This window comes from Ylistrum balloti, unplaced genomic scaffold (assembly GCF_031769215.1).
Source record: "Ylistrum balloti isolate Yb309-2 unplaced genomic scaffold, AGI_CSIRO_Ybal_v1 Utg370036, whole genome shotgun sequence".
In the NCBI taxonomy this organism is placed as follows: Eukaryota; Metazoa; Mollusca; class Bivalvia; order Pectinida; family Pectinidae; genus Ylistrum; species Ylistrum balloti.
In genome coordinates this window covers 573,808-591,009 of record NW_026782096.1, presented here as the reverse complement: position 1 = coordinate 591,009, position 17,202 = coordinate 573,808, and the positions used below count along the sequence as shown (strand labels likewise).

The window sequence follows — 17,202 nt, the reverse complement described above, 5'->3', positions numbered from 1 at the left end:
ACACAGCGATTTATGGACATCGCAAAAAATCATGTTTTCTCCACAAAATTTTGCTAGCCACGTATATCCATTCATTTACAACATCTCGCCATCGTTTAGATAAGTTTTTTGACAATAAATTAATGGATGGCTTTATGTTGTTTAAATAATATTTGTGATATGAACATTGTCGTATTTTGTCGTTTGATAGTCAGATATTTCAAAAGTCAATGACATTGTGGTGGCGTTCCGACTGCTTTAGTGAACACATTAGCACACAGTATTGCAATATTAATAATGTCGCCGCTGACTCCCCAATGGCCCCATATCACTGTCATGAGTATCTTCTCATCTGCACTCACAAAGAATGAATATTAATTATATATTCATTTCGTCTTTTCTCTTTGGTTTTTTACTCTCTACTCCTACAACAGAGCCACCTATGCGCGGACAACACCAAACAGATAACGTCGGGGACGACAATCATAGCAGTTACAGATGACAAAATAGCAATCGCTACGTATCCCATGGTAACGCTACTTGGACGCGAATCATATTTGCTGATAAGTTTTCGTCTAAACATGGACGTAGTATGTTTCGTTACGGTGAGTAAAGCTTGAAGTTCAGACAGTATTTCCTGTTTTTGTGACATCGTCAGATTCGCTAAGCTACCCCAGGTGGATGTCTGACATTTACAAATACAAGAGGTATTTTCACTGTCATCTGACAATGTCATGGTCACATTCGTCTCTTCGGTTGAAGTATGGATAACTACAGTTGTTTTTTCAGTTTGTGCAGACGTTTCAATATATTCAGTTGTAGTGAGAATGTCTACAGCTGATGTTTCGATTTCAGCATTTGTGGTAGTTACAAGATTTTCAGTCGTAATTGCAAATTCTGAAATAAAAATAATCAGTACTTCTATTCATATTTACATATTGTCTGCGTAAATTACAATATGTAAAACATCACAAAGCGTATGTGATATTTCAAATCGATTCTAGATTTCATTTTCCTCCTATAATTGAATCAGTTATAATTACAATTCAATTCAGCATATCATATCATACTGTTCGGTACTCAAATTCAATGACTACAACAATGAGCCTTAGCCCATTCCTTGTCATATTCACATGTATAACGATGCTATGGAAACAGAGTTAGAAAATTGTAAATTGATATAGATATGAACACAAAGTTGGTATAAGACAAGTTAATTGCTTAAACGGTTGGTCTGATATATTTCTTCATAACATAATTCAATGATTTATTTTAACAAATATATTTGATGTCATCCTTCTATACTTAAATAGATAGAGCATATTTGAGTGATTTCAGTTATAACAAATATATTTCACAAATGTGTGTAATATTTTAGTATCTTTCACGAATGCGCAGCACTATTAAATAATCTCTATGTATTTAAGTTTCTTTTTACCTTTAAACAACACCTGATACGTAAAAGGAACAAAGTGAAGATTTTTTTTTGTATTGGAAAAAGCGAGCACATGGTCTCTTTAAGTGCCATACCATGAAAGTCAATGAATTTTATTATTAAATCAAATTACTACCTGTTGTGTAAACGGACATTCTCCAGATGCCACCGCAATTCTCGCTCTGCTTTCCTCGACAGCTCATGTCGCAAGCACCCTCTGACGTTTGCTTGGTGAGGTCAATACTGTTTCCACAAAAACATTGAGTACTGTACTGGAAAGACATTTTAGTCAGGAATTTGAAATGAAACACCAATAACTAAGACTTGTTATATTTCTCATTAAAATTTAGAGACTTTCATTCATATTTGAGTCTATTCACATTAATCCGGAAAGTTTGGAAAATAAGGTTTGCCTTTGTAATTATTGCATCTAACATTCAAAGGGTTTTTAAAAAAGACATAAACTGAATTCCTAGAAATACAAGTAGAGATTCGTGTCAACTCCCAATGTTAATGATTTATGCCAAAGTTTATAATATATTCATTAGTACAATAATAAGGAGGTATGAAATAATAGTTTAAGTGTCAAGTTAATAGAGTTCTACAACAATTAATTTGCAGAGTGTAAATATGATCGGCAGCCTGTCTCATAAAGATAAAATATCGTCATTGATATATCTAAAAGTGTAAATAATGGTCTATTAGGTTTGTAAGACTCTTTCTTTACCAGGAGTAGAAATCATATATCTTGACGAGACACGTGACCCAATAAATATCGTTCACAGCTATCAGGCTTGCCGGATTCTTTCTTTACCAAGAGTGTGATAAATGACATCTTTTCACTATTCATTAAGCAATCGATTAAACTATTGATTTAATTGATCGATCTCTCATACATTTGGCCAATATGGTGTCCCCTAGTGGTGTGTAGCGCACTCGGTGGTACGGTGCTATTGCCCAATTTGCCATTAAAAAAATCATTGGTTGTCATCCGGACATCCCAGGTATTTTTTTCGAATATTGGATAACGAGCTTTTTTTCAAAATAAAAAAAAAACATTTTTAGCATGCGCTAAATACCTGACTTAAGCTGTCATATTTCCCTTGGAGATACAAGATATGTAAATTTCATCACATAATAATATGACTTACAATGCAACCAGGGACAACAATCGTAATTATTTCATATACGTATTTCATGTTTCAAAAATGGTTTGAAATATTGATATTTAAACTTGTACACTTTCAATGTCAGAAAATGGCTCTGCGCTCACCTGTGTGCCAGTATATGTATAGCTACCCTGAAAACACCACTGCATACATTTTTCTGTAGTAAGTAGAGAGTCGTATAATTTGCTTCCTTTCAAAAGTCTATCCGACGTATCGATAAAACATCCGATGTATGCTAAAATATAAAACGATCCCTTTATTAATACATGATATAAGCTGAGTTTCATCAATCTTATATGAAATGGATTTTGTTCATATCATAACTGAGATGCTTTAGCAAACATTCGTGAAAGCAGCATATTATATTCGATTGAAAATCTACATATACTATATTCACATTTCATATGACTTTTGCATCCTCGATACTCCAGGGATTACGGTCACTACTTCTTTGATACTCCAAGGATTGCGATCACTTTCGCTTCCTGGAACATGTGGCAAATTGAAGGCACAAGCGAAATAATTTGGTTGGTTCAAGGAGAAAAAACTGAACAATCACAGACTGAAGAATACAAAGGAGAGATATATGACTTCAAAACCTTTACAATACACCGTTATGCGACCTCGAGATTCGTTTGATATACATTAAAGGATCAAACTAGTCTTTTCGTCTTGTACACAAAGTGCCGCACACGGAACCTTTAATTTTCCCGCGACATGTTCTAAGGGTGTAGATAGCGAAAGAAATCCCTGGAGTATCGAGAATGATTATTTTGACGACGTCGCAATACATATGACATCAAAAATTCATGGCGTCCTAATGGAAAAGTATTTTCAGTAATTACACAATGATAACCGGGTAGTCGTGCGATAGATACATTTTATCACAAGGGTTGGAAGACTGTTATTCCATGTTAAGATCAATCATTCGAGGTCAAATCAACAACAAATGTAAGATCACGTAAATCGTTGGCAAAATTGGAGAGATAAAAACACATTCGATCACGAAGATTTAGTTTCGTGTACTTTGGTTTATAAAGTCATTGTGCTATTAATGAATAAAATATTAAATTGATAGTTTATGACATTTGTCAAAACCTTTGCTGATAACATATCGGCCAGTTACAATGTGATTCGGTTTTTCTTTATATATCAATAATCATTTAAAGTTGAGTGAAGGGTAGTAAACTGGTATTGATAATTCCTAGTGTGAAATGTTATTTCACTCTCGTATGGGCGTGAGTTTTCAATAAACGAGCAGCATATACGCCAAGTCAACGGTGCCGTATCACATCTAATTTATTAGTGTCGTACAAAACCCCTAATAATGCGGACAGCATTTAGCAGTCAAAATGCTGAAACAGGAGCAAGATAAATGCTCAAACTACCACTGTGCACATATGTGTTACTGACTGTTCACCAACAGTTACAGATTACACAACAGGCGGTTATTTCCATCACCTCATTATCGATCAGTCGTATAAGTGTTCCAGGCCAGACAAGCAGAAAAAAACCGTGATAAAGTAAAAAGTGAAAATCAAAACAAACAAACCTACGGCTCCCGCTGTTTTCTAGTTCCACATCATGGTTTGGATTTAATGGTTAAAGGTACAGATATGGTGTGTTACACTTTATACTACAATAGTAATGGATATAGTAAAAAGTGATGAATATACCGATATAGTGATGTATATACCAAATCAATGATCCATAAACCATAGCAATGATAAATATACGAACAAAATCAGATAATGACGGCTTAAATGATGATTTATACTGAAAATAATGATAAATATTTTTATTAATAATCAGGATTCTGAAATAGTGACGAATGTTTAAGAATATTGATGGCTATAATGAAATAATAATGCATGTACAAAAATAGTGATGGATACATTACAATGATGATCAGTACACTAAAACGGTAAAAATATACTTAAATAATGATAACAGCGATGCATATACGAAAATACGCTGAACATACTTAATGTTGATGGATAAAGTAAACTATTGATAAATATTATATAATGATGATGATTATACTAAGATAGATGTTCTTAAACATTGATGGATACACTAAAATAAAAAATGATGCACAAAACTAACGAAAGATATATCAAATAGTAATAAATATTGGAAAATTGTAACGGATAAATTGTTCCAGTGGAATTATGTATTTGTTACCTCTCTGAAATTATCATATGGTTTTATGATTTTTTTTCTTATTAATATACACTTGATTCACGACTAAATCAAATGTATGCAGATATTGGATCGACATGGTAATTGCATTACTTTAGCTTTCCAGTAAACGATATAAATGAGAACTAAATACCGGTTTTTAAAATTAGCTATGAACATACATTTGTACTCACCTCCTTTTACAAAGTCTATGAGCACAAGCATCACGGAAAAAGCATGCGACGCCGCCATGGTATAGGGACTAAGTGGCGCACGATACACTCTGTTTGCTAGGTCTATCGAACTGATCAATACAAAACACATGCGCATGGAGATTTCTCCAAATATATCTAATGACTTTATAAATAAGTAATGACACGTGTGTTACAGGGTCGGGTTATGGGCAAAACACCACAACAACACCTTCGTAAGTTTCTCAACCATTAACCTGGTTTTTATTGCAGGCGACAAGAGATTAACTCTGCAATAACAAAGATAAAACAACATAACGATAATGTACATAATAAAGTTGACCATACGACACATTTCACACAGATAAATATACAAGTACAATACACCTATTACGTGATAACTAATACGTCACGGTTACAATACTAGTTTACATGTAGCACTGGCTCAACTAATACGTATCACAGTATAAAAAAACTATAACAGTTACAGATATAGTTGATACTGCACTGGATATATAAACGAAAGATATTACATTGAACAATGTGTTCTGACTGACTTATTTCATATACAGGTAAAATATGAACTAGCTCGGTATAGATATACAGTACGTTATACGGTAAGTACGGAAAATAAAAATATAACATACAGTTGTACAATTATCTGTATACATACTAAAAATACAATTATCAAAATTACCTGTGTATGGCACAGAGTTATAGGGGAAATCTTGTCTGTTGTAAATATGACCGGCATCGTACAGGTGAGCGGGTCTGTAAAGTTACAAATGTACAGATCTAAATTACGGAACTAAATCGGTAGTAACATTATGTGATAATGATATACCTAGATAGGAAATTAGAAATACAGATATTCAAATAATATCATTACTTGAGATTATCGGCACAAGTACAAACTAGTATTACAGAAAAATATTGATAATGAAAGTAATTTAAATCTGACTTCTGATACCAAATATACTTTAGTAATCGACACAAATGCAATCAGTGGAGTTTGCAGGATAATAAAATAGCAAAACTTACAGTTATACATGAGGTTTGCAGATATTCACCCGCACTACTTTACAATTTCTCTGGTCACCTCACTGTCCAGTCAGACAATGACCGGAACAAACAAAAAGCGCGAAATGGACAAGAGCCAATAAAATAAGACACAAGATTGTGACGTAAGACAAAGACAAAACTGACCAATGACCAAACGATACGATATAAGCAGACGAAAACTAGACTAAACACTTAGACGCATACAGTATAAACGAAACTAATAAATAAGACTAATACAATACTGAGACAATTCAATACAAATATTAAAATTATAGATCCTGCCACACGTGTAAAATGTCGATAAAATGTGCTTTAAATCTATAACAGTCCCTGAATAATGAAAGAGCTCTACAGTGACAAGTAAATACATAATGCCAATTAGCATTAACGGTCACTTGACTATAAAGAACATCAAGAAAATACCAACATGTCAACAAAATCATGATCCTGACTCATTTCCATAAAACTAGGGCATGATATGAACTAAAGAAAGATTTACACGCAAAGACTCCTAAAAAAGGTACAAGGAGAAATAAGACCAGGTATTCCGGAAGAGTAAGCATCTTCCGCTTCATGAGAACAAGGTATGCACCATCGGAACCAACAGGAAAACTAACGAGCATCAAACACGTCCAGCGTTATATCGAACGAAGAAATGGAATATTTTTCAATGAGATCACCATGGCGACAATAAAATTTCCCCATAATTGTCATCAAGTTGAAAATAATTCATTTTGTCGGCTTCCCTTCCTTAACATTCCCACCAAACGTCATCTCAATGACACTTGTGAAACTTTATAAGTTTAAAATTTGTATTGTTGAGAGAAACCGTGATCGCTCAATCATGTAACAAAATGGCTGTCAAATTGAACTTTTAACGAGGTCGAAAAGTATCAACACTCTGTTGGCTTCTGATTTTTAACATTTCGCCCAATTTTTTATTTAAATGCACCGATATAACATAAGAAGTTTAAAATTGGCATTATTGAGATAAACTATGACTACACAATCATGCTACAAAATGCTTGTCATTGCTGCAACAGTTTATCGATTTCTTTTTCTTCAATTCCATGTAATTTTCAGCTCAGTGAATCTGGAGAAATTTGAAATGTGTTTCTTAAGATGGCGGCCTTATTGGTTTCCAGATTGAGCCGAAAAGTAATAATGCTTGAACAAGACCATCTAATGACCATCTCGGACAAGTTTCAGCTCGATCACAACAGTGGAGCAACAGTAGTTTTTAATGTAAAAAGTTAGATACGGCGTACGTCGGCGACGACGAAAAAAGCACAGCAGCTTCATATTGAGGGAGGGTCTCCTTGTAGCAGCTGGTGGCTATTTCCATCGAAAAAGTTTTCCATGATTTCACTCTGCATCTCGCAGATTTCTGTGTAATGCGTTTGTCTGTCATTTGACGTTAGCTTGCTCGAAAATCGTGATATTTACCAGGCCCTTGAATATGGAAACAACTGCGACATATAAAATCATTTGTCAATAAATCTCTTGATATTGAACGACACTACGTCATCAATATGCAAGGAAATGAAATTGAAGGATTTTTCAAGATCGTTTGACCTGTTTTTATAAGCTCATGATTCCCTAGAGCCAATGAATAGGGTTGCATCAACTATATTTCCCTCGGCATCACTCAAATATCATTATTTTTCTGAATACTTGATTTATTATTTATTGCTTATTTCCTGTGTTAATTGATAACATCCATAAATAAATGTTTTATAGCTTATTGTCGATATTAATTACAGCTTCTGTAAGCCTTGTAATAAAATTTCTAATGAACGGCCATCATTACCTTTTTGATCAATGAGGGATCCACAGTTCCATATATTTAGGCTCCCAAGGAGAATAGACCTCACTCCTCTTGTACCTTAGGAACTATTCAACATAGCAACATACTGTATATGAATTTTAGAGCTCACCTTTCTATCTGTATATTCACAAAACTCTACAAAGTAAAATAATTATCAGTGTTAATGTTAATAACTGTAAGGCAGTACAAAGTATTGTAATTAAAGACATTAAAAACATTAATGAAGGTTATTGTATGTTTTATAGAAAGAAAAGACTATTTGAAGTGTATGGCACCTGGAATGTATGATGTCATAGTAATATTGTCTTGTTTCGATTGTTATTCATGAAGGATATATAGCGACAAATAAACATATGGGAATTGGATTTCACAGAGACATATCACACTATTTCTAGAGTATGATACGTATTTTTTCACTTAGTAAAATTAGTTTGAAATTAAAAGCTAGATTCAATTGTCAGCGCTCATATCTTTTCAAAAATAAGCAAAACATCATTATCTCTTTAAGGGAAATATCCAGAATGATAGCCAAACCTGACTGAAAGGCCATCTGTATAAAACAAGCACCTGTCTGTAAAGAATACAAGTGCTAATGCTAATCCTTAATAATTTCACCTTTTAGTAAGACCATCTGTCTATAAAATTACTTTGATCTGCTTCTTTTGATGACCGTAATAAACAGGTTTAACCGTAAATATAAAATACTGAAATTATAATGTCATTAGGCCTCTGACATTCTTAATGAATGAATGCTATTTATACACTTGATTCATCAGGAACTAAGGATATCAACACAGCTTTCTTGTATTTCAATGTTGAAACCCGGAAAGTAGGGGCGGGGGTTTAATAGGCCACAAACAGAAACCTCAAGTCAAGATATCTTACATTTTCAGTTTTTCTTCCTTTATTAACAATAGGAATTGCATTCATGTGTAAACTCTAATGGAAAAACGAAAGAAACCCAAAATTCAGATAAAAAGGGATACGAAATAACGATAATGTGTTAATGGTAGGTAAGTAAATAGGGATACTGAATAAAGATTATGTGTAAATGTTAGATGTGTGAAGAAGTTATACAAAAAAGTGATGATGTGTTATTGGTAGAAAAGTGAAGAGGAGGTAGGAGATAAAGAGTATCTGTAAATCGTAGATAAGATAAGAGGGTTACGAAATAGGGATGATTTGGTAACAGTAGATATGTGAAGAGGGGATACAAAAGATAGAAGTAGTTGAAAGAGTAGAGAACGCCAAATGGTAAGATAATAAGTAGACGTCCTTTTTTCCAAACATTCTCTACGGATAGAGGTTAATATATATCCGCTTTGTCCTACTACATGAGGTAAAAGTCCACTAAAGGGAGCGACCTGTCTTCAATTATTTGCGTCCCGTTAGGATATTGATGGCTGAGAGGCGGCTATGTGGTTTGCGTCTATTCTCAAGACTCTTGCATGACCTTCCCCCAATACATCATTTGGTCTCTATCTCAGTAAAACCGGTGATCATTGCGGCCCTCAATGACCAATCTGCTGGTCATGCTAAGCCCTTGGTCAACTCTATGTCCTAAGTATTCAGTTTTTTCCTTTTTATTTCACTTGAGCGTATGCCTATCTTTTTTTTTGCATGTTTTATTTCACCCATTTGCATCCCAGAAACCCAGAAGACGGTGGCTTAAGGGTCAATCGAGATACTTCTATTCTTTCGGGTATACTACTTGTGTATCATTAGTACCGATGGGCGTACCGTTAGTAGTGTACCTTTGTTGGATTCCAAGATGGATGCGGAGCAAGGGTTATGAAACTTTAAGCACCTCATTATGTGCACAAAAATAAATTTAACAAAATAATGAACGACCTTACCCTTCATATCCGATTCAGAACATGACCACGATTTTAACTAGTTCATCGTAATACGATCAGTGGAAAAGGATAGACCAATGTCATGCGTTTTGCCATTCGTGATAAAAAAAAGACCGTCCTGTCAACATGCGGTACTCCAAAGACTGTCAAAAAAACTGCGGTCTGGCGAACTCCTTGTGGAAGAAACCCGCCAACAAGAGATCAAGAGCCTCTTAGGGATGGCATAGTTTTTTGACAGAGCTGTGCAAGTTGTCCCTCATTCCTCCCTGAACACATCAAAGGTCTTTGCACGCTGTCCATCTCTTCAGGGAGAGAGAGAGGAGAACATACTCAGTTACTTGAAAGAAAAATTGCAGAAGGTCAACTATGTTAAATGGATTAGGGTGAAGAGAGATAGCAGCTCCCGTGACACCAACACTTTCGTTCTTACTTTTGAGTGTTTCAGTTATGCTTCAATTTACAGAAAATTAGTCATCATTCAGATAACTACAAGAAACAGAAAGTTTGTGGAAAGTGTGAAGTTGTAGGCCACGAAGATGGGTCAGCAGATATTGCTTGTGGAGATGGTCAAGCTCACTGTGCGAACGGTAGAAATTCCATCCTGGCTTTTGAATTCACCTGAAGTTGAATTTTCACTTCATAAAATGGTTAAACCAGACACTCAGAGCTGCGCCTTTCGGTCATCCTTCTCGAAATTTCAGTTAAGATATAAAACATTTCTACAATTATATACGGATGGTTCAAAAGATATTGATAAGGTTGCCGCAGAAATGGTTTCACAAGATGAAGCCTATGGATGCTGGCTACCGAAGAACGCCTTGATATTCTCGGCGGAAGCGCGAGCTTTCTACCTCATCCTTGAAAATATTCAAACAAAGTAATGAGAGCTGTTATCTATTCAGACTCTCTTTCTGTACTACAAAATGTTGGCAATAGAGATATCGAAAATATTTTCATTTTCATTCGTAATACATAAATAGTATATCATGAACTTGCCTTTAACTTTCGTATTGCTATTTTGCCGGATTCCTGGGTACATGGGAATACCAGGTAATGGAAAAAGCAGATCGCGCTTTATCGTTACCATCTGTTGTTTTTAAACTTTACTTTACTGATTTTAAACCATTTATCAAACAATTTTAACAGCTCAGTGGCAGGAGGAATGGAATCAATATACCAATGATAAATTGCACTCTGTAAAACTTATCATTAATGGATGGTCTCCATGCTCTAGAGACAACCACTGAGACGAAGTTGTCCTTTCCCGTCTTCGGATGGGCCATACATACCTTACACATTCATATCTGTTAAAACGCAAAGATAATCCTAGGTGTATAGGATATATGAAATGCTAGGTTATCTGAAAATATGTTGATCTTTATATTATACTATGCCAATCTAATCTGTTATGATAATATACCCATTTAAGATCTTTAGCATTTGTCTTTTACCTTTAGTTTGTTTTGATATTATTTCCTTTTTGGATAGCTGTGTGTTTTACCGGTAGATGGCCCTAATGACCCTTTATATGTTGACGAGACGTTAAGGATGTAATAATAATAAATTTCCAAACCTAGTGACATGAAAGATAGCATGCACGCCCTGATGAATGTCATGCCCATGTGTTATGTTAAGGTGAAATTGTAAAAAATTATAAATAATCGTTTTAGCTAGAAACTTACAACACTTGCCATCATAATTTTTCATCAGTGTTGAAAGGTTTTATAGAACATGGCTTTGTTCATTGTTTTCAAGTTGTTTTGATTCAGTAAACATTATCATGAATACGTCCTTGATAACAAACACTTCAGTGTTTTGTTCAAGTGCTGTTAACAGATCAAGTCTCCACGTTCCATGTTCACATTTAAATATGGACCACTTACGACGTTTCCTGGTAACGAACGAAGTAGAGAAATGCACAACTATATATTTGTTTAGAGCGGTACATTAGTCATGAATATATAATCTTTTACCTAAAAGTATTTTTCCCGCTAACGGAAATTACATATTGACCCACATGCCATGTTTTCACACGATGTTAAACTCATGGAAAATAGGAAGTTATTTATATTCCTGCTAATCATAATTTTATAGCATACACTTAAAATCTAAAATCTGCCAGCAAACACCTTTTTAGTCTGTCATATGATACTTGTTATATTCTGCATTTAGATTTTGCTTTGAACATGTGCCCAATTTTGTTTCGTTATTTTGTGCTTCTTTGATTTGTGCTGCTGTCATGATGAAGATATCTTTACTGCTGTTACCAGATAATGCTGCAAAGCTTTATTGCTTGCCTGTATTGTATTGTAATTCTAGAACATTTCTTAATATCATTTTGTATTAGGTTTTAGCAAACCTTCGTTGTAGATAGCATCTCATTTAACACATGGATTGATATATATTATATGAATATAGAGCAATATCTATAATTAAAATTAACGTTGAAATGTATTTAATATTTGATATCTATCGGATTATGAAAGTGAATGTGATTTTCTTCTTTCGTCTTGTAACCAATTAAAGTAGTAATGACATGTCAACTACAACGAACGTGACAGTTTCGGAGATTTCAGCTCTTTATCATACTTCATAGTGCTTTATTCATTGTTAGACGTTTGTACAAGGATTTACCTTTCGTCTAATAATCATAACCATCAGAAAACATCAGCTTACGACATTTCGCTTTATTCTACCTTTCGCTGATTTCTCTAATGTTGATAGGGCTTTTCCATCGCTCACTGATATTAACCAGTTCATTTCGTTCTTCCTTTAACAGCTGACTCAGACTTAAGCGATCTTATGGGTAATTTCTTCAAATGAATTGTTCTTCGTAGTTCTAGTCAAATTAAGAAGTGCTTATTTACTGAAAAACGTACTATCGATTGTCGTATTGTAAGTTATTATTTTTTGATACTTTAGAAAATACAAGTGTTCGTTTAGTTAAAAAGAACCAAACAAACGAAAAAAACATAACGAGAAAAACCTTTTGCAATAGACAGCCGCGGGCAAGAAATATTCATGAATTTCCATAGCTAACCATGGGATCGATTAATTGCTTCGCACAAATTGTTTTGCAACAATAAACATATTTTTCTTTTCACTTTATAATTGTATCCAGAAATTAATAAAGCACTTTTCATAACAAATCAAAAATAAACTTTCATGCCATTTACGGCCGATATGAATGACAACTGTACAAAGAACGATGCTATATTTCGTACTTATGATCGAGTATATCTGATTAAAAATCGCGGATTACACGGTCTTTACATGTTCATGAGTGATAAATTTCCTGCAACACCGCCTTGTCAATTTGTATAGTTTATTTGTTTGCGAAGCTGTCACATACATCTAAACGATTTTTAGTTTATTGATTGTATTTCTAGATCTCTTAATTTGGTTGTTAATGTTCTCTTTGTTTGAATTGAGTCGTAAAACTGACACCAGTATTGATCAGATGAAAAAATTAAAATTATGTTAAATATGTTGGTATAGTATTGAGGTTCCTTACCAGTATTGAACTGGTTTTATGTTGGCGGTCTCTTTGAAGATGTACATACTCCATTGAAAATAAGCTCTAAAAATAAGTTAGACACTTCATATCTGAATAAAAGCTTTCGGCTACAATATCTTTTCAAGAAGTGTGAACATCGTTGTAAATGTGAATTGTCTGCTGTTAACGCAATCACTACCTAACCCATTTAGGGTGTCTACTGGTAAACGAACGGATCCTTTGCAGGATTAATCATGATATCGGAAAGTATTTATCCTAGTTAAATCAATCGGGTGTATTGCTTTTACGTGTGGTTGAATTGTCAGGACGCAGAGAATTTGAATCAATGATATAAAAAGGAAGGCTTAACATGCCCACATACAACTTAAGTACCATATCAATTCAGAAACATTTCCTGGTAAAAGATTATAAAACATGGTACCAGGTCACCTTATTGATCGTCAGAACGGACTGTTGAACAGGCGATGACTGATTGGAAATTGTGAAATTATAATTTTAGAAGAAAAAAGCAGGAGGTTTTCAGGACACTCTAACACCCTCTTCCTAGCCCTCAGACACACATTCACGCACAAATGCCAACAAGAAACGGCCACAGAAACAGGAACTGGACGTTTCACAAAATATATTCATTTAAGTATGTAATAACTATGATAGACAACAAATAATTCCTTTTGTAGGTCAGTTAATTCGATAACTATATTAAGAAGCGTAGAAAGATAGATGCCACAGGCAGTGATCATATGTACCGAAAAAAATACCTTCTGACAGAATGATACATATATTTTAGTGCTAATGACATTGAGTTAAACCTGCCCGTTATGAATTACGGTTGAGCAGGGAAATTAGTTATAATATGTGATAACGTTTTGAGCTGTGGATTTGGAATTTCTGTGTTGTTATGAAAAATTTCACTATATGTAACAATATGCATTATTGTTATTCAAGTAAAAAAAGTCCTTCAGTTTCACTTTCACATATAATGATAACGTTTTGTATCTACACAACAAAATATCAATTGACCACGTGCATCGTATACAACCAACATAATTGGAAATCAAAGACCTGGCAGACTCTTATACATCCATCGCGTATCTCGATCTTTTCCTACAATGAAACTAGCATGGGCAGTTTTCCACCAGGATATGTAATTAGCGTGTTGATTTCAATTTAGCCTATAGTGAGTTTTCCATTTCTGGACAGCACCTATCCTGCAACCCCAACTTATGGCGTTCATATGCCGCAGTTGGGCCTGTTTCCATAATCATTATTTTAATGCATGAAGTCCATAACTGATGGACAAACTCTTAACAAAGGGTTTCGAAATTGCAGTCTGTCAGGTCATTGATTTCCAATTATGTTGGTTGTATGCGATGCACGTGGTCAATAAATCTCTTTTTATTTAGATACAAAACGTTCTCAATATATCTGAAAATGAAACTGAAGGACTTTTTTTTCATGATCTTTATGAACAGTTCTGATGAATGAATCTGCATAAAAAATAATCGTACGAATGAGCAATTGGAGATAACTCGTTTTGAATGATTGTTGACACACATTTAGTGATAAACAAGATGTGTATTTCCGTGATGTTAAGGGCCTATACTGTGAAAATCGAGGAGATAAGAAAATAAATAAGATATAAACAAATGTTACCATATCGAAGGAATTGCAGGTTGGTTGCAATAACTTAATAATTTAGTGATTTATATAATTTACATTTATATCTTATTACTTGATGATTTAAAAAAAACCCCGTCAATTCGATTCAACCATTCATAAAAATCCTGGTAGCATACCGGGTAAAGACAAACTTCTAGATATGTGGAACCCATCTGCGAAACAATCTCCAGAACTCTACCTTTATTGGTCTGGAAGGCATGCGACGGGCCTCATGTATGTTGTTCAATAAAGTGGTTACTGCTGCAAGGAAATCTATCCTAACCTATATGCAGATAAAACTATATATGAGTTTCTTTCTATTGTATTATCATGGCAGTCATTTTCTCTCATTTCTACCCGTGTAATAGTGGTCAGTCTAAGGCAATGCATCCAGGTTAACTGTTCTTGTATTACAAAGCTAACAATATAGGCACGTGCGCTAGAGATAGAACGTGTCACCTTCCTAATTGACCTTATCGCCCGATAAAACGTATAAACTCATGTGTACAAATAGTTATTTGCAGTTCATATTGTTTTCATTTTCTACAGCAATATTTGAAATATAAGTACGGAGAAGTCATTTTCTGTCAACTTGTCGATTAATTGTAAAACGATGATAATAAATGATTTTTTGTGTGACATGGCGTCCTTGTTAGTACATTTGCGAAGTCTGAAGCTTAAATTTTTCAATATTTTGGAATGAGAAATGAAAGAAAAATACTCTTATATTGTGGTGAAGGATGGGATATTTCACCCTTGCGGTCACGACATATTAAATCCCTTAACAAAGCCCTGGGGTTTTACGACATTTTGTGACCTCTCTAGTAAACTATTCTCCCCAATATATGAACGAGTATAATATCGAAATATTGAAAATTAAATAAAAGTATTTAAACGATATCAACTAACAATTAGTTCACTGATCATGAATATTTATACTTGACTCATAATTATTCTATGATGGATAAAAAGGTAATGTTGATTTCTTACTGAAGTCATGTTGATTTTCTTTCCAAAATAGCAATTTTAATTCAACGCGTTTATCTTGAAAACTACAGCATCAATGATGATAAAATAAACGCATTCAGTTTTTTCTCTGTTTTATCGCTTAGGGGTAACTCTATGTTTTGAAATGACTTACGACAAAAAGTGCAAGTTGAGCTTTGCTGATGACGCAAGTCTAATGACAATAACATTGTGGCAGATGAACTACATCTTTAACGGATGTGTTGTCCCTTTTTTCTTGAAACTTGTTTTTGATAACCAATTATGCGTGCCTAAACAGCTTCTTGATTCAACATTTATGAAGGCATTTTTGTCTTTTGTTTTCGTTCAGTAATAAACGAGTAGAACTATTCTTTTCTTTCCTTTTTCATAAAAATATTGATATTTGAAAACCATCACATGAAATGTTTTTTTATCTGAATGGCATTAATTCAACACTTGTTAAATGAGTTTGAGCTTTTCAGAAAAAGAGCTTTGTGAAGAGATTTTTTGGAGTTTTCGACTGATCGGTTTTACCATCATAACATATAATACTGTTCCCCGCATGTGAGTCTGACACAATGATTTTGGAAGAATTCTTGACCGTAGAATCTTTGATACTAGATCCTCTCTCTATTTGTGAACTGGTTTGTTCAAATTAGAGGTATATCATAATAACATGAATTGTGTTTTCTCAATTGCATTTTGATAATTCCATAAAACAATTATTGTGTTCTTCCATTTTTATAGTGTTTATGATATGATTATTTTTTGTTTTAACTACAATATACGTGCACATCTAGCCATTATCTATATTTTGTTCTATCTGCATATAATAATGTTACAACAAAATTAACATCGACATTTTGTAGTTTGTGTTTCATTTCACGTTTGTTCCGACATAAATTAAAATCAACACGAAAGTGTCCCATGTGTTATGTTAACGCGCCTGTTTTATCAAGAACCAGGCGATTCTGACGATTCTGACACAAATTGGTGCACTAAGTTGGTTCCTGGAATCCCAATCCGTCTGCTACAATCGCGCCATCTGTTTATATGAGACCAGAGTGATTATATCAGGAGTGATAATTACTCCCTGTAATCACAGATTAAAAGAAAATGACAAAACTCCCATTGTGTTGCTACTTGGACGGGAATCATACTTGCTGACAATTATTTGTTTAAATGCTGATGTGTCATTTTTCCAAATAGTGAGTAGAGTTGCATGTTAGATAGAAGCTGCCGCTGCTCCATCCTTGACCGATTTGGTTGTTCCAGATAAAATAGCTGCTTAAAATTAAAGCTGCTTACTGATTCAACCGTTTGGGTAATGGTCATGTT

At 34.1% G+C, this 17,202-nt stretch overlaps 1 protein-coding gene across 1 annotated transcript; it reads right to left on the bottom strand.

Annotated features, from left to right (window-relative positions):
• Positions 1-391: 391 nt before the first annotated feature.
• Positions 392-1,698, bottom strand: LOC132548918 (uncharacterized). Its single transcript, XM_060212820.1, has 2 exons — positions 1,551-1,698; positions 392-876 (listed from the first exon to the last, which is right to left on the bottom strand). Exons 1-2 carry the CDS (start codon positions 1,696-1,698, stop codon positions 392-394), a joined length of 633 nt encoding a protein of 210 aa, XP_060068803.1.
• Positions 1,699-17,202: the final 15,504 nt, after the last annotated feature.

What these genes read in the sequence shown, in the direction of transcription:
- LOC132548918 (XM_060212820.1), bottom strand. Translation starts at nt 1,698, where the DNA reads ATGTCTTTCCAGTACAGTACTCAATGTTTTTGTGGAAACAGTATTGAC. An exon ending in AATGTCCGTTTACACAACAG is followed by an intron (nt 877 to 1,550) that starts GTAGTAATTTGA and finishes TTTTTATTTCAG; the next exon opens with AATTTGCAATTACGACTGAA.